General features: G+C 35.2%; 1 protein-coding gene across 3 annotated transcripts in view; it reads left to right on the top strand.

The window, feature by feature from the left end:
• The window catches only part of AMMECR1 (AMMECR nuclear protein 1), a 114150-nt gene that overhangs the window by 39420 nt on the left and 56302 nt on the right, over window positions 1-18428 (top strand). For 2 of the 3 annotated variants that reach the window (XM_070462137.1, XM_020903551.2), the window contains exon 2: window positions 17915-18025. The exons of the other annotated variant lie outside the window; for it this stretch is intronic. In XM_070462137.1, the coding sequence (XP_070318238.1) occupies window positions 17915-18025 (111 nt within the window). The remainder of the gene's footprint in view (window positions 1-17914; window positions 18026-18428) is intronic. 3 annotated transcript variants of the gene reach the window in all.

Genomic DNA, 18428 nt, shown 5'->3' with positions numbered 1-18428 from the left:
TTTTTTAAAAGTTTTGAAGAACAGGGAGTCTAAAAGTTGGAAAAAAGCCAAATATACTTGAGTTTAATTTTTAAACTATAACTGCCGTTTGACCTTAAATTAAGACAGTCTGTTTCCATTGTGGTGTTTTACCAGTTTAACAATGAGAACATTTAAAGCAGCTGCCACCAATTAAAATGATTCAGAAATGCTGGTTGTGAATAAATATTCCTGAAGTTTTAACTCAATGAAGTCAGTCTTTTTTTTTTTTTTTTTCCTTTAGCGGGCACTCTTTCTGGAAAGCAATTTTGTAAAATGCATCAAGAGCTCAAAAATGTTCATACACTTTGAACTGTAATTATGTTTCTAAAAAAATCTATCCTTAGAAAATAAATCTGAGCTCTGGATAAACTTTAATGCACAGAGATGTTCCCCACAGTTTTCATAAGAGAGAAATGAGTACCTAAATTATGGTACACCCATATGATGGAATATCATAGAGCTATTAAAATATTTTTGAAGAATCTTAACCATGTAGGAAAATATTTATGCAATTTAGTTGAAAAATAAACTATGCAGTTTGACCATGGAGTATGATCTTAACCATGTGAAAATATTTTCATAGAAAAAGGCTGTCAGGAAACATTGTAAGTTTTCATTTTCTTTGGGTTGTGAGATTATGTGTGGTTTTTATTTTCTTGCTACTTTTCTGTATTTTCTTAAGAATTTTTTATAGTGAACATATATTACATTTATAGTGAATCAAAATATATAAGTGTTTTGATCCTTTCAGTGGGATGCTTTTTATTAATACCCAGTCCATTTATACTTATTATGACATAATTTTTTTCCAGCTTTTCACTTGTAGCGCATTTCTTCTTTCTAATGAAGTTTTATGTTTTTAATATTCTGTTTAATTTTTATGATATACATAGTGTCAACAATTTTATTTATGCTTGTTCTAATTTCTAGGTGTTCTTCTTTAAAGCTAATAATTCAGTTCCATGTTGGAATACTAATTTTTAGGTGGTTTATATAAAAAAACACACATACATTCATGCATGCATGCATGCTTAGTCACTCAGTTGTATCCAACTCTTTGCAACCCCATGGACTGTAGACTTCCAGGCTCCTCTGTCTATTGTCTTGCCTGGGATATTCCAGGCAAGAATACTGAAGGGGGTTGACAGTATTCTCCAGGGGATCTTTCTGATTCAGGGATCAAACCTGCATCTCCTGTGGCTCCTGCATTGGCAGGTGGATTCTTTACCACTGAGCCACCTGGGAAGCCCCATATATATTCATGGTATGTGGTGAAGAGAGTTGGCCTGAAGCCACAATGCCTGGGTCCAAATCGTGGTCCTATCACTTAGTAGCTGTGTGACCACTGACAGATTAATTGTTCTCTCTGTAGCTGTGTGACCACTGACAGATTAATTGTTCTCTCTGCTTCTCAGTTTCCCTATCAGTAAAATGGGGGATAATAATAATATCTACCTCATAAGGTTGTGGTAGGAATTTAAATAATTTATACATTATAAACACTTGAGAAAGTCCTGGCGCATAGAAAAGTCAGTAAAATTAGTTTTAAGTAGTATATATATACAAATGTCTATTATGTTTAAATATTATGATAATTTCTAAAATGATCTTTTTTATCTGTCTTATTCTTTTTTACAGTTGGTAATTGGTCAGTTTTCTTTTAATGCTTTGAAATTATTTTTTAAAGTTACCATATTTTCAGCAGTAGAAACCTTATTGATTAGTTTTCCAATCATATTTTCTTTTTCCATATTTGGAAGTGATCATCATTCATGTGAGATGGAATGATGGAGGTTGGTTTTATTTTAGGTATAAAAAATTTCTATTTATATACAAATAGTTAATGTATTCATTACCAGTTATTATCATCTATTAAATTATTCATTTATTAAAGTGCTAGAAATGCTATTTAGTAGAGAAGGAAGAGGATGGGCAGGTAAGTGAGAGTGTATCTGCAAGTAATAAAACTAATTTGTCTCATTTTAAGCTCTATAATTCAGACTTCTCTAATTCAAATTGATCTTCCCAGACAGATTTGGGGTGAAAAGAGAGCTACCTTTTAGTGAATCGTGCACTGGGCTTACGTATATATGTATATGTAAAATACATAATATGTTATATATAATATATGTGTGTTATATACATATATAATATACGTATGTTATATATAATATATATTATGTATATTACATATTACACTTATGTATATTATGTAATTTTGTAGTCCACATGAGAACTATTTTATTATAAGTAAAATAATCATTTGCCAATTGTTCTGTCTTATATTACAGAATATATTCCTGTGGAAAACAATTTGGATTTAACTGATTAACGGCTCTTTATAGCTAATAATTTTGCTATTTCTCGGTTTCACTTCTTTAAGAAGAGGTGCTTTTGTGTTATGTTTACATTGTCAGAATGAGGAAAGACACTGGGCAAGTTTGAAAGCATGAAGCTGGTTACTGAAAGACTCTAATAAAAAGATTTTTCATCAATCTAGCAGTATACAGCTGAGACCAATAGAGTCCAGACATCTGCGTCTTTAACTGGAAATTTGTATAGTGTTTGTGTGTGTGTTTGTATAGTGTTTAATGCCAAGAAAATATTGGAGAAGTAGGCCTGATGGGACATAACAGTTTCCCTGGTCTTTGGTTCTGTAGCTATATAGAAACCCTGGACTATTAAGTTCCATATGTGCATTTCAGATCTGTACGTAGAACACTCTGTGTGCATGTGTGCGTGCTCAGTCGTGTCCAACTCTTTGTGACCCCATAGACTATAGCCCGCCAGGCTCCTCTGTCCATGAGATTCTCCAGGCAAAAATACTGGAGTGGGTTGCCATTTCCTCCTGCCAGGGGATCTTCCCGACCCAGGGATCAAACCTGCATCTCTTGTGTCTCCTGCATTGGCAGGTGATTCTTTACCACTAGCACCACCTGGTTTAAAATAAAGTATTTTTTTTTTTAATCTGTGGGATTTATCTAAAAAGCAAAGGTTTGGGGACTGTTCTTTCTGGTTTTAAAGAAGAGGACTAGGTGGACTCTAGGGGGAAAAATTAGCTTTCAGGGATGAGTGTGTACAATAGCTCAGGTGGCAAAGCTTGCTTTCTTGTGTTAACATGATGAAGCTGAGTAGGTCACTCTCATCTCCAGACCCTATACACCACCATTAGCTAGTCTGTAGTCGGCTGTGTACCTATCAGTTCAGCTGGAGGCTTTTTAAACCTGAACCTTTAAATATACAGAGGAAGTTGTTGTACTGGTGCCTGTTGGTAGGGCTGCTGTGTTCTTTCTTATCTTCCCAGGGAGTTTGGTCCCTTTGTTTAGCTTCTGTTTCATTTGTTTATAAAGTTACAGACTTTGAAGTAGGCAGTTATATAGGACTGCCTAAAGAGAAGTGTACAGCAAGAAGGTAAGCAATTTTCCTTCTCACTTCACTACGTCATTACCTCGGTTTCTCTGTCAGTGTAATTCAGGGATTTTGCTTTTTTTCTCTGGCTTACTTCCTGCTATCTTAATTTTCTTTGGAAACTTACATTGTTCTGTGCCTCCCAGGTTAGTGGTTCAATTTATTTTTTGAACATTGAGCTTTCATGGTGTTGCCTGATGTGTTGGTAGGAAATTTTTTAAAATAATTTTGGATATAATAATTTAATGGCACATATTGCAGGATTTTTTTCTGGTTTGTTCCGTCATAAGAGATTTTTTTGTGTATCTGATTTCCTTAATGTGGAGTTCCTGTGTTTAAGCGACTGCCCTTCTATAGATGTGGCATTGTGATTGCAAGATTTATACCAAGACCGATAACCTCAGTTTTATCTTGTATTGAGGTAAATAACTGAGCCCTGAGATTGTTTAGTCATCATAGCTGAAAAAACAACCCTTTAAAAATAGTAATAACAAAACATACATGCATCAGACATCATTCAGAGTTATTGATGACTTCCTCAAGATTTTTTTTAAGTGTTGTAAATAAGGTTGTCTGGATTGCATTTTTTGTTGTTGTTTTAACTTGTATGAAAGGAGAATAAGAGGAGAGAGCTATTTTTGGCATGGGCTTAAAGAAGGAAATATCAAAGTGACTGGTAACTGACACTTTTGTCAAGTTCAGTTTATACTTGACTGCTTTGATTTTTTTATTTCATTACTTTGGATTTTAGAGTTCTTGATTTGATATTTTTAAGAGTGACATCTCTAACCTTTTGGTTCTGAGCAGTGCATTGCCTCTGAAATTGGTTGAGTCACTTCATATTCTTCTAAAAGTGCACCAGCTGTCAAAGCTGAAGAGATGTGTCCCTTTGCTTTCTGCTTCCTGAACCATTTTCCTGCTTACTGTGGTCGTCTACTATTTGTGGTAGGCTTTTTCCACATTTAGTATGTGAAACCTACCACAGAGTTTGACCCTTAAGTGACTCAGTGTTAAAAGGCTTTGAGACTTCCACTGTGTTTCCACGAAGGAGTAACTGGTATAAAACATGTTCCCTTCTGCCTCATATACCCCATAAACAATTCAAAACTGGACAAAAATATATGAAACAGTGTTTTCAGACATTGGGCAACAGGTAGCACAGGACTGTGATCCCTGAGAAAAACGGAACAAAGAAAATGAGGCCTGCAGTCACCCTGGCTTTCTGTCTGTAGGTAGTTTCTGGACCGTAGCATTGTGAGAGGGAACTCAGTCAGAACCTGCAGTCTTGTTGAATTGATGATGCAGTCTTGTTGAATTGAGTTAGGAACTCAGGGAGGTCTGCCTAGGTGGCAGGAATTTGTGGAGCAGAGTACTGAAAGGGGAAGAGGGCTAGTCAGAGAAATAACTCCAGAAATCTGCATAAATTTTCCCTTTATCTTTGGCTGAATTATCAATCTGTGAATGTATTGAGAGAAACACCATGGCGCTGGACAAAAAACTATTTCTCAGGAGCTATGAGCTGAAAATTTACCAGAGCTCATACAAGTCTGAGAGCAAGATTTCAGTTCCCACAGCAAAAACTGAGAGTCCTTGTTGAACACCCAGAACATCCAATAGAGACCACGTAAGAGTTATTCCTTAGTAGTAGCATTAATGTAGTCATAGAATAAAACGTACTTTGAACCCAAAGTAACAAAACTTAAAAATTAAGCCTTGAAAAAATAATTATTCACAAAAAATTTAGATGCACAACAAAACAAGCTTCAGTAATCTTTAAAAGAAGACAGTAAATTTTAAAGGGCTTCCCTGGTGGCTCAGAAATAAAAGCACTCAAAAATACAATGATTATAACAGCTGATATCCAGAGAATTACTTGACATTCCAAGAAGCACTAAAATGTGACCCGTAAGCAAGAAGAAGTCAAGTCAGTAGAAACTGAATGAGAAATAACAGTTACAGAATTAGCAGACAAGGACTTCAAAGCAACTATGACACTGTGCTGAACAATTGAAAGATAAACATCGATGTAATGAGGAAAGAAATTTAACACAGAAGCAAATAGAACTCCTGGAACCAAAAAGTACACTATATGAAGTGACAAATTCACTGGATGAGATTAATAGCAGATTAAATTGCAAAAGAAAGGATTAATGTGTTTGAAGACACAACAACAAAACTATCCAATCTGAAACAGAGAATGTAAAAAAACTGAAGAAAGAGAAAGAAAGCAGACTAACATGCATGTAATTGGAGTCCCAGAAGGAAAGGAGAGACAGGAATAGGCAGAAAAATAGTTGAAAAAATAATGACAAAAATTCCAGTTATTATGGAAAATATAAATCAATAAATCCGAAAAGCTCAATGAACCCTAAGTAAGATAACCCCAAAGAAAACCACTTTAAGACAGTCAAATTGCTGAAAACCAGTGGATAGATGGAGCATTGAAAAGAAGCTGGGGCGGGGGGGGGGGAAGAAACAGTACATATGGAAGAACAAAGATAAGAAATCATACACATCTCATCAGAAACAGTGCAAGTGAGAAGACAATGGCATGGCATCTTTAAAGTGCTAAAGAAAAAAAAGTACTGTCAATCTCAAATTCTGTCTCCAGTAAAAATCTTTTTTAAAATGAAAGCCAAAATAAATGAAGGAGAAATATATTTTTTCAGACAAAAAATTGTCACCCACAGACCTGAAATATTAAAAATTTCTTCAGACTGAAGGAAAATGATACCAGATGGATACCTGAATCTCTAGAGGTAATGAAGAGTTCCAGATAAGTATGGTAAGTGGGGGATGAATATGAAAGACTTTTGTTCATTTAAAAATGTTTTTAAAAGTTAACTGATTGTTTAAGGCAAAATTAATAATCTATTTAGAGATTATAATGTGTATTTATAATGTATATAGATGTAAAAGGTGTGACAATAGCCCCAAGGCATGGAAGGAATGAAATGGAAGTATACTGCTCAGGTTCTTATATGTATAGTGATGTCATATTACTTGAAGGTTGATAATGATAAGTTAAAGATGCATAATTTGCAACCTGGAATAACCAACAAAAAAGTATAATAAGTTAATAATGGCAATAAAAATGAATATTAAACTATACTCATTTAATCCAAAAGAAAACAGAAAAAGATGAGCAGAGAAGGGATGGGAAACAGAACAAATATCAAATATAAAGAATACAACAATATTAAGGCTACATTAAATATAAGTAGTTTTCCAATTGAAAGACTGCATAAAAATCTAAGACCCAACTATGTACTATTGCCTGTAAGAAACTCATTTTAAGAATAAAGACACAGATAGGTTCCAAATAAAAAGATGGGAAAAGATATATCATGCAAGCACTAATCATAAGAAAGCTGGAGTATCTATGTTAATATGAGACAGATTATACTTCAGAATGGGGGACACATTTCATAACGATGAAGTGTTCAATTCATTAAGAAAGGAATAATCCTCAAAGGGTATGCTCTTAAAAGAGCCTCAAAATACATGAACAAAATCAAAATAGATACAACTGAATGGATAAGTAGACAAAACCACAGTTAGAGTTGGATATTTCAACACTCTTAAAACTCAGTAACTGATAGAATAAATAGAAAAGTCAGTGAGGGGATAGAAAATCTGGCCAATACTACCAACCAACTTTACCTAACTGGTGTTTATAAAACACCAGACCTAACACTACCAGAATATATCTTCTTTACAAAGTCACATGGTACATTCACTAAGACCACATTCTGGGCCATAAAACAAATCTCAATATATTATAAATAATTGAAATAACATGAAGTATGTTCTCTGACCAAAATGGAATTAAATTAGAAATCAGTAACAGAAAGCTATCTGGAAAATTCTCAAATATTAGGAAATTACACAGTATACCTCTAAATAAATCATAGTAAGAAGTAGTTACGGGGAAATTAGAAAATATTTGAACAGAATGGTAATGAAAACACAACATATTAAAACTTGTAGGATGCAACAGTGCTTAGAGGGAAATGTATAGTCTTAAAATAGGGAAGATCTAAAAATCAATAATCTAAGATTCTGACCTAAGAAGCAAGAAAATTGAGCAAATTAAACCCCAAGTAAGAGGAATAAAATGTTAGAGTAGAAATCAATAAAACAGAAAACCAACATAGAGAAAAATCAGTGAAACCAATAGCCAGCTCTTTGAAAAGATCAGTGAAATTGATAAGCTGATAGCTAGATTGATACAAAAAAGAAAGATATAAATTAATGCAAATTACCAATATCAGGAAAGGAAGAATGGATATCACTACAGATCCTAGAGACATGAAAAAGATAATAAGGGAATATTAAGAATAATTTTATGCCAGTAAATTCTACAACTTAGATGAAATGGAAGAATTCCATGAAAGACATAGATTACCAAAACTGACTCAAAAAGAACTTGAAAAGTCTGAGCAGCTTTATATCTATTAAAGAAATTAAAATTGTAATTTAAAATCATCCCATAATTAAAATCTAGGCTCCAGTAACTTTAATGGTGAATTTTATCAAATATTTAAGGAACAAATAAACCAAACTTGTAGGAAAGAGAGGATAAAGTTCTTGCCAACTCATTCTGTGAGGCTGGCATAGCCATGGTGTCAAAAACCAACAGATATTAGAAGAAAAAACCACATGTACATAGACACAAAAATCTATCACCAAAATTAAAAAATATTCAGTATTCACCTTAGAATATATACAAAAGTAACTCATAATGAATTATAAGCCTAAATGTAGAAGCTAAAATTATAAAACCCCTGGAAGAGAATAGGATAAAATCATCATAACTTTTGGATAAAGAGTTCTTTTATTGAACACAAAAATATAAACCAGAAGAGAAAAATTGATAAACTTCATTAAGAACATATACTCTTCAAAAGATACTATTAAAATGAAAAGGCGAACCACTGACTAGAAAATTGTATTTGCAATACATATATGTGCTACAGATTGGTTTTCAGAATATATTTTTAAAGCCTGCAACTCAATAAGAAGAAGAAAAACAATCCAATTAAAAATGAGCAAATCAGTTGAACAAGCACCTTCCAAGAGACAATGCGTGAATGGATATTAAGCACTTAAAGAGCTGCGCAGTATCCTTAGTTATCAGAGAGCTGCAAATTAAAACCACAGTGAGACATTCCTACACATTAACTTAAATTTTTTTTAAAGACACTACCAAGTATTGGTGAGGCTATGCAGTCACTGCACACTTATGCAAAACCGGTAGGAAGGTAACTGGTACAGCCACTGGAAATTGGTACAGCCAATTGGAAATAGTTTGGCAGTTTCTTACAAAGTTAAGCATATACCTACTCATGCTCAGCAGTTATCTTTGTAGGTAGTTAGCTAAAAGGAATGAAAAGTTAGGTTCACACAAAAACATAAATCCAAGTATTGTCATTGCAGCTTTATTTATAATAGCCTTAAACTGGAAGCAACCCAAATATCCATCAGCGAGTGAGTAGATAAACAAAACCACTCAGTGGAATATTACTTAAAAAGGGCCAAACAACACGAGTGAACATAAAATGCATTGTTCTAAGTGAAAGAAGCTGCACATGAAAGACTGCATACTGGATGATTCCATTTACTTGAAATTCTAGAAAAGGTAAAGCTGTAGTGACCAAAAGCAGGTCAGTATTTGCCAAGGTCCAGGAGTGTGGGGAGGGGATTGATTGCAAAGAGACACAGAGGAACTCTTTGGGGTGATGGAAATGTTCTATACCTTAATTGTGGTTTAGGTTACCTGTATATATACATTTGTCAAAATTCTTTGAATTTTACACTTAAAAAGGCTGATTTTATTATCTGCAAAATATACTTTAATAAAGTTGATTTATAAAAAGAAACACTTTGGAAGTGAGAATGTCAATTCCATGTAAAAAAATCATAATCCCTTGGATATTTCATGATAGAGGTTCTTAAGAGGTTGAAGTATTTTCTGAAAGTTAAAGAGAACGGGGAAGAAAGAAAACAAAGGCAGCATAAGTTGCCCTGATAAAAAATATGGCCTCAGTTGAGTACTTTGTCCCTAAATCCTGCCTTTCTTCTTCCTCCTAAAGGCTTGCCGAATTCCTGCCATAAATCTGAGTCTATCTAGCTCCTTTCTCCCAAAGGAGCAAGTAATCCAATACAAGGACCTTAAAATCAACAGTTACCTTTCTAAACTCAGAAAACATGTGAAAAACAAATACATCATACTTTTATTGCTGGTCTTACTTACTAAGCTGGGCTTCCCAGGTGGCTCAGTGGAAAAGAATTTGCCTGTCAATGCAGGAGATTCAGGAGATGCAGGTTCAATCCCTGGGTTGGGAAGATCCTCTGGAGAAGGAAATGGCAACCCAGCCCAGTATTCTTGCCTGGAAAATTCCACGGACAGAGGAGCCTGGCGGGCTACAGTCCATGGGGTCGCAAAGAGTTGGACAGGACTGAGCACACTTAAGAAGCTTGTGCATTACATGAGACCTCCTTGGAATGGGAAATAAGATAAAAATCTAGAATGAAGAAGCTAAAAAACTTTCCAGCTTTTTTTATACTAGTGTTTAAATCAGTCAGCATATTTATTTCCTATGACAGGATTGCAGAACATAGGTCATTAGCTGGGGAGGTAAGATGTAGGGACAGACCTAAACCGCAACAAAAACAAACAAAAAAAAAAAACCTTAGTTGTTTTCATTGTTTTAAGTGTTAATGAATTCCCTGAGCATCCGGCTGAGCATCTGACGTACAGGTGGACAAATGGAAGTATCAGAACATAGTTCCATAGAAGTTTTTAATGGCATTTTAAAAAGTTAAAGTTTACTATATCAGTATTCATTCTAAAACCCCTGGATCTGGTTCTAGTTCTCTTAGTTTTCCTTATATTGAGTTTAGAAATCTTCGGACTTCAGTAGGTCAATTTTTGGCCTGGTCTGTTTTATATTAAAATAATTAATTCTTTTCATAGTTAAGGCTGCGTCTCAAACCTTAAGCTCTTTGAACAAATGGTTTCGGAATGGGAATTCCAAACAAATTATTTTATTTTTATAATCTATAGCAATTGTCATTTAAAATTTATGAGTTAGATTTTCAGATAGTAAAGATTTATGGTTTGTTCCTGTTATGAGAAAAAATACAAGCTATTTTCATCCTTCAAATGCTACCATATATTAAATTTAGTTCCCACTGCAGTGTAAACTAATAAGAGAATATGTGCAAATGTAGTATTGTTTTCCAATGCAGATAGCATTCTCATCTAATTTGGGACTTTAAAAATGAAAATAATAATGAGACTATCTCAATTTATTAAGCCTGAGACTGAGTTTTTTTGGTTTACTGAAAATTGTTGATTTGGTCTTGCTAAAAGGAAAAAATGGTTCTTTCAGTTCAAAAATTGGCAGAATCAAGCTAATCCTTTAAAGTATGCTTGTGATTTGGCTGGTTGTGTGTTGGTGGTGATTACCCTTGATTTGTAAGACACACGCACATACTCAACCTTCCCAATCATCTGTAAGACTTTAGATTGCCTCTTCTCTGACATTTGCCAGTTAAATGAGCATTATGAATATAATGCTGCTATGATAGAATTTCTGGGAATACCAGGCAGAGAAAAGTAGTGAAATATTGGTCATTCCTGATTCCCACTTTCAGGGTTTGAGGGTCTTCTATACTATCCCGTGCTGTCTGTTTAAGCAATGTCTCCTTATTTTTCTGAGCCCTATGGGATCAGGAAGTATCCTGGAGGGAGGAGTGTGGTATAAGGCTGTAATGGTGATTTTGTATATTTTCCTTATCTGCAGTCAAGGATTGGTGTGGATGAGAAAGTATAAAATACGTTAGAACCTTACCTTCTCTCCCTACCCCTCTCAACCGTGTACCTCCTCTTATTCCTCTTCCTTCAGGGATTCCTATCAAGTTGAATTTCAAATTATCTGAAAGAGTTAAGCTTCATTCACTAATTAATGATTCATTCATTCAGAAGCCTCATTAAGTAATATGAATTACTTAAATAATCAGATTAGTACCTAACTAAACAGTTGTTAGGAGAAGGCAGTGGCAACCCACTCCAGTACTCTTGCCTGGAAAATCCCATGGATGGAGGAGCCTGGTAGGCTGCAGTCCATGGGGTCACAAAGAGTCAGACACGACTGAGCGACTTCACTTTCACTTTTCACTTTCCTGCATTGGAGAAGGAAATGGCAACCCACTCCAGTGTTCTTGCCTGGAGAATCCCAGGGACGGGGGAGCCTGGTGGGCTGCCCTCTATGGGGTTGCACAGAGTCGGACACGACTGAAGCGACTTAGCAAAACAGTTGTTAACCAATGGTATATGGGAATTTTGATTTGGTGGAAATTTGTAGATATTAGATACAACACCTGAGTTTTGAGTTTAATGAAAGCTGGCTAGGCAATAGGAAATAATGAAAGTTTCAAGGGAGTGAGAGAGGGTGTTGGGAGGCCATCAAAGATAAAATGACCGATTTTGCTATGGCTTCTAATGGGAATAGTATAGAAGCTTGCAAATTGGGTCTGGTGTTTCTAGGCTGATCCAGCATTTCCAGTTTGTCCCAGTATCTTCTCAACTAATTTCTCTTGTTCCTTCTGAGAGGAGAGGGAGAAAAGGATATTTGTGCTTATGTTCACCTATGTGGTACTGTGTGGTAGTTTTGGGGTTTTCCTGTTCTCTGGTATTTTAGAAGACATCTGGGTTTCCTACTCACAATTTTAAATTTAATTAAAATTTTAAATCAGTAGTAAGAAAATCTGCAGAAGTAGCCGGGTGCTAATACTAACTAGTTGACCCTACATTTTGCCTAGATAGCTTTTTGCTTTTCACCTGTAAAACAAAGAGGGAACAGATAATCTCTTAAAAGCTCTTTCACCTAATAACCTTAGATAACTTATTACATAAACTTTGAAATATGTGCTAATGATTTTGTTAGTGATTTGCTATGTGTCCCCACAAAATCCATATGTTGAAACCCTAACCACCCCCCCCAAGATTACATTTGAAACATATAGTTGAAACCATAGCCCCCCAGGGCTGTATTTGGAGTTAGGGTCTATAAGGAGATAATTGAGGTTAAATGAGGTCATAAGGATGGGGCCATAATAAAATAGGATTAGTGTCCATTCAAGAGATACTAAAGAGCTCACATGGATACTCATTCTCCTTTTGAAGTTCAGAGGAAAGGCCATGCAAAGACTAAGCAGCCATCTACAAGCCAGGAAGAGAGCTCTCAGAAACAACCCTACAGGAACCTTTTATCTTGGACTTACTATCCTCTAGAATTTGAGAAAATTAATTTCTGTTGTTTAAACCACTCAGATTATGGTATTTTGTTATGGTGACTTGAGCAGACTAATATGAGATTTAATGATAATTGAGTACATTTTAACAAATTAAATCTGTTGTTTATACAGTTTGGAAATAAAATATATAGCTTCTTTGTGTTGAAATAGGATATGAAAGGTTTTAATATGGTTGTGGAAGGAAGACTGCCATTTCTGTGGTTCTCCGAGCTTCTAGGTACCGTGGAATTAGTGTTGAGTTGGGTGTTATGAGTAATACAGTGGACTAAGTTGGTGAGGAGCATGAGTTCAGTTGCAAAGCAATCATTGTTTGATGGCAGAAGAACCAAGCTAGAGGAACTTCTCTCTTTTCCTATATCTACCTATAATGTAAATAACCTTGTTGAAGACCCCTGTAGCAGTAATTAGTATATTGATAGGGATTGACATTGTATTGTTAATGTTACCACCTACAAATCTCATTCTAAAGAAGAGTAAATTGCCAGAGTAGGGGCTTGCTAGTGTCCAAGGATATTTTTAACCTTTGTTTTTGCCTTGGTATGGCAGAGGAAGTATTATGGTAAATATATTAAGTAAATATGCCTTTTTCATGGTTGTACCGCTCTCCCACAAACATATTTCTAATCTATCCTGATCTACATCAATAGAATAGTCTTAGAAGAGAGGCATAGGAAGTGGCATGCAACTTGGGAGTATCCTGCTCAGATTTACATTGCTGTTCTGGACTTTCGCTGATTTCCTGCAACTGCATTTCCCCTAAAAGCTGCTACTGACCTGATAGTACTGTCTGTCAGTTGGCAGGGAGGATTTACCTAGATGAGGTGGTTACTTCCACTTCCTCTACAGACTTGGAAAAATGGAGAGTGTTTACTTTCCCCCAAACATTTCTCAGAACATAGTGGCACAAACTGTTCAGAAGTGGGAAAATTCCTTGAAAAGCTATGTCTGGTTACTTTCAGATAAACATTTCCATTAATATTTCATTTCATTTTGAGCCCCTTTCTGGTTTGTAGCATTTTTTTCAATGTATGTTGGTGGCCTCAAACCATATAGTGAAAGTATTTAAAACCATATAGTGAAAGTATTTTCGAAAAACATTTACTCTTTGTCTTACTATGACTATGAACTGTTTTTTTTTAATTTCCCTGTCATTGAGTAAGCAGCTCCTCTCAACAGCCTCAAGTCCCTTTTTCTACTTTGATCTGTCTCTGATTATGCTGATGTTTTATATCATTTTTGGAATTCATATGTTTTAATAACACATTTAAGATGAAATTGCCTATTTCTTCCCTCTGTGTGTTAGGAAAAGAAAAATTTCTGTTGCTATTTTTAGATGATATGCATTGATGTTCCCATAGCCATTGCCCTGTACAAAGTAGTTACCATATACAAGATACAATCTCTTGTGCTCCATTGTGTTTATTCTGTTTCAGTCTACTTTAAAATGCTTAACTTCCCAAGTTATTTTCCCCATTAAATAAATATTGCTTTTAGATGTTTGGGGTTTTTTATTTCCACTTAACATGTTCTTTATAAAAGACTTTGGATGAGCATTTGCAAATGAGAAATCTGAGTCCCAGATTTTGAAGGAGTAGTTTCATTCTGTCTACTAAAGGTCTGATTTCTTCCATCTTCAGGCTTCTGTCCTAAATACAGTGGGGTTGTCAAGTAGCAGTCCCTTCCCATCTTTGACACAGATACTTCCCTGCAATACCACCCCCACCAAAGAGGATGTTGCCTGGGGCAGGTAAGGAACAGGGAGAGTACAGGTGATTCTGCATCTGCTCTACCTCTGTGAGGGCTCTTGAGAACATATACTCAACAGTGCCTAAAATTCATAGAGTGTTAAATATGGAAGAGACCATAATTAGTTATCAGGAATGTCAGACTACTTCTTGGTCTCTGAAAGCACTGTGTGCTTTTACTTCTCCATGCCCTTGCTTATTATGGAGCACCTGTTCTCCCAGGCCAGGAGAGCCTGGCAAAATGCAGCTTATCCTCTAGCACTCTACCTTCTGAGTGAATCATTCCTTCATTAGTCATAGCATAGCCTAATAAGAAACTGTGAGAGTTGGACCATAAAGAAGGCTGAGTGCCGAAGAATTGATGCTTTTGAACTGTGGTGTTGAAGACTCTTGAGAATCCCTTGGACTGCAGAGAGATCAACCAGTCAATCCTAAAGGAAATCAGTCCTGAATATTCATTGGAAGGACTGATGCTGAAGCTCCAATACTTTGGCCACCTGATGCGAAGAGCCAACTCATTGGAAAAGACCCTGATGTTGGGAAAGATTGAAGGCAGGAGGAGAAGGGGATGACAGAGGATGAGATGGTTGGATGGCATCACTGACTCAATGGACATGAGTTTGAGCAAGCTCTGGGAGATGGTGAAGGACAGGGAAGCCTGGCATGCTGCAGTCCATGGGGTCGCAAAGACTGAACAACATGACTGAACAACAACAACAACAAATAAGAAACTGTATATAATTTCTCCCACTATGTGCTTGAATACCCTCCAACACATTTCATAATATAGTGTTTAATGGTGTTTTTTTTAAATGTACTCTACAAATTTCGAATGTTTGCTTGAATAGACAGGATTACAGTGAAAATGGTATGCTTATCTATTTTAGTGGGATAAATAAGTGGATTGAAGGAAAAGTGCTTTTAAATGACTTTCATGTTTTTGATAGCAAATAAATTCATTCCTACTTTTAGGTTTCCCGCTTAAGTCACTGAGGAAGAGAATATACAACTTAGTTCTGTGTTATTGAGAAGCCATCATGGAATTTTAAAGACATATTGTTATATATGGTACAGAATGATTCACTTTGTTTTGAATCTGCCAAGGGATCTTACATACAGATCTTTTGTATAGGTATTGTTATGGGAGAGGATTGACATCTTACTGTTCATTTAATGATTGCTGACATTGACCCTAAGTTAGAAGGTGAAAATGAAGAGGTGAAATTCATCTTTAAAGACAATATGTGTGAATTTTAGGATACTAGTATTTGTGCAAGTAATAAAATAATTGGTGAGAAAGTGATTCCATCTAATACTTACATTCCTGATCAACTAGTAATCAAGAGCAATTAGAGAAAAATTTCAGCTGGAGCATTAGAACCCTGTATTAAGTTATAAGATAGCACATATGATGTAGAAAACAAACAAAAAAACCCCTAGAATTTACCTTTTGCTTTTCATTTTAGTACCTTTAGTATAGGTCATCCAGCATGTGAATAATAACATTGACAAAACTTGGCAAAACTTAGTCATCTTTTTCAATGCCTTTGGGCATTTGGCTCTTAGAAGGAGGTAATTCTTAGTACCACTCCCTGGTTTGGATTATTTATTTGGGAGTCTCTCTGCCATTGTGGTTACTTGTTGGAACACAGCATAATTTAGATGTTTGAGGTGGGTGACTGAAGTGCTTGAATAGGATATCTTTTCCCCAAACTGCTGATGACTGATTAGAGAGTACTTGAAATAAAGAATGTGTTCTCCAGTATATTAATGTAAATTATAAATATATTAATATAAAATATAAACATATTATACATAATTATATAAAAATATATGACATATGGTATATCCCATAAAATTTTAGTTTTTAGAAAGCTGAATATTATGTTATACCAAATTCTGTGAATACTCATATTAACAGGGACCATCCCCAACTATAGAGTGTTAATCTTTTTATAAAATGTTCTAAAATGTATGAATTAATTTATTTCATAAAACCTGACAAAGTTGCTTCTATTTATAAAAGAGTTGTTTTTAAAATTAACCATTAATTGAGGGTGTGAGTGCTTTGCTTCAGAATCCAAACATCTACTGTATTAAACTTCATTTAAGACTTACCACATGTTATACCTATGGTATAACACCAACTCATGTTGATGTATGGCAGAAATCAACACAACATTGTAAGGCAATTATCCTCCAATTAAAAATAAGTAAATTTTTAAAAAGAATATATAAAAAATAAAGTCTGCAGACTATGAACTCAAACAAAAAAAACTGTATTACCCTTCTTAAAACAATCCAAACAACTAAATTGTTTTCTTGTTGCCATTTTAATTGACATTTTGATATTTGATGCTTGAAAGATTTTATTTTATTTATTGGCAGTAATTTTATCTAAAAATTGAAATAAACTTTCTGGTTTCAGAGTATTACTTTGTTAATATTGCTGTTGTCCTTCACCTCTCCAAACCCTACTCATTCTTCTAGGCCAAGCTGAAGATGATCACACTTGATGAAATTTTCTCCTATCCCAGTAGCTTAATTTGTGGCATTTTGGACAGGGCTTCTAGCACTTAGTTCCTTTTGCCTTGTGTTAGTTAGCTGTGAACAAGCCCTCCTCCTATTACTGGCTCTCAGAGAGCAAAGGCTATGTCTTAGGCAACTACAATAGCACCATCTCCAATAGCATATATCTTCAATAGCACCTTTCATAGTGCTTTGCACCCCCACCCCCGTATATTCAGTAAGTATTGATTGAATCTGTTGGTTTTTACTCCCTGATTTTCTAGACTAGACTTAGGAATCAATTGGTGACTTGGGTTTTAAATGAGGAATCAGGCAGTAATGGCTCTGTAGTCAAGACTGCCCAGGTTTGAGTTCCTACTTCATGATGTATTAACTGTGGTACTGCTTCATCTGTAAAATTGGAAATGTTAGTAATAGTATCAGGCCTCTAGAGTTGTTGATGAGGATTAACATAGATAATCTGTTAAAACCACTTATTGGACTTTCTAACATATAGAGCTTCCCAGGTGGCTCAGATGGTAAAGAATCCACCTGCAGTGCAGGAGATGTGGGTTCAATCCCTGGATCAGGAAGATTCCCTGAAGGAGGAAATGGCAACTCACTCCAGTATTTTTGCCTGGGAAATCCCATGGACAGAGGAGCCTGGTGGGCTACAGTCCATGGAGTCTCAAAAGAGCCAGACACAACTTAGTGACTAAACCACCACCAACATATAGAATACATTTAATACAGTGTAGCTATAATTGTTTCTAAATGCAGCTAAGCCCCTGAGGGCCTGTCATCTAGTCTTTGTATTTCAGGCACCTAACTTTGGTATAGTAAATATTCAACAAATATTTCTTTGAATTGAATTGATTGATTTACCCTATTTTTATCTTCCATTACAGCCCACTGTTTGTAACATGGAAGATTGGTCGAGACAAAAGATTGCGTGGATGCATAGGTACTTTTTCTGCCATGAATTTGCATTCAGGACTCAGGGAGTACACACTTACCAGGTGAAGACCAATTTTTGTTACCTCTGCTTCTACATTAAAAAAAAAAAAAACTTATGAAACTTAAACTTGATTCTTAACTCCTTTTCCTTTCCTGAATTATCAACATTCTTGACTCCTTTCATGTCAGACTTTTTTCTCCTCGACCATTTGCCATATCTCTGATAAAATGTTATTGATAGATATTATCATAATATAGAATACTGTGATTACATGTATTCTGCCATAAATGTCTTTAAGTGTTTTTTTTCTTTCAATGATCAGCTTATTTTGTATAACTTGAAAATCAGTGACCAAATATCCATGGATTACTTACATGTATTATTTCCATAATAACAGTCATTGTGTCTTCTTTGTTAGGCTTTTAAAAAATTGTTGATGTCTATTCCGCCTCAACCATTCTGTT

The sequence above is a fragment of the Odocoileus virginianus genome, unplaced genomic scaffold, assembly GCF_023699985.2.
Source record: "Odocoileus virginianus isolate 20LAN1187 ecotype Illinois unplaced genomic scaffold, Ovbor_1.2 Unplaced_Scaffold_1, whole genome shotgun sequence".
Taxonomy (NCBI): Eukaryota; Metazoa; Chordata; class Mammalia; order Artiodactyla; family Cervidae; genus Odocoileus; species Odocoileus virginianus.
Note: the sequence above shows the minus strand (reverse complement) of the source record. Positions and strands in the feature narration are given on the sequence as shown.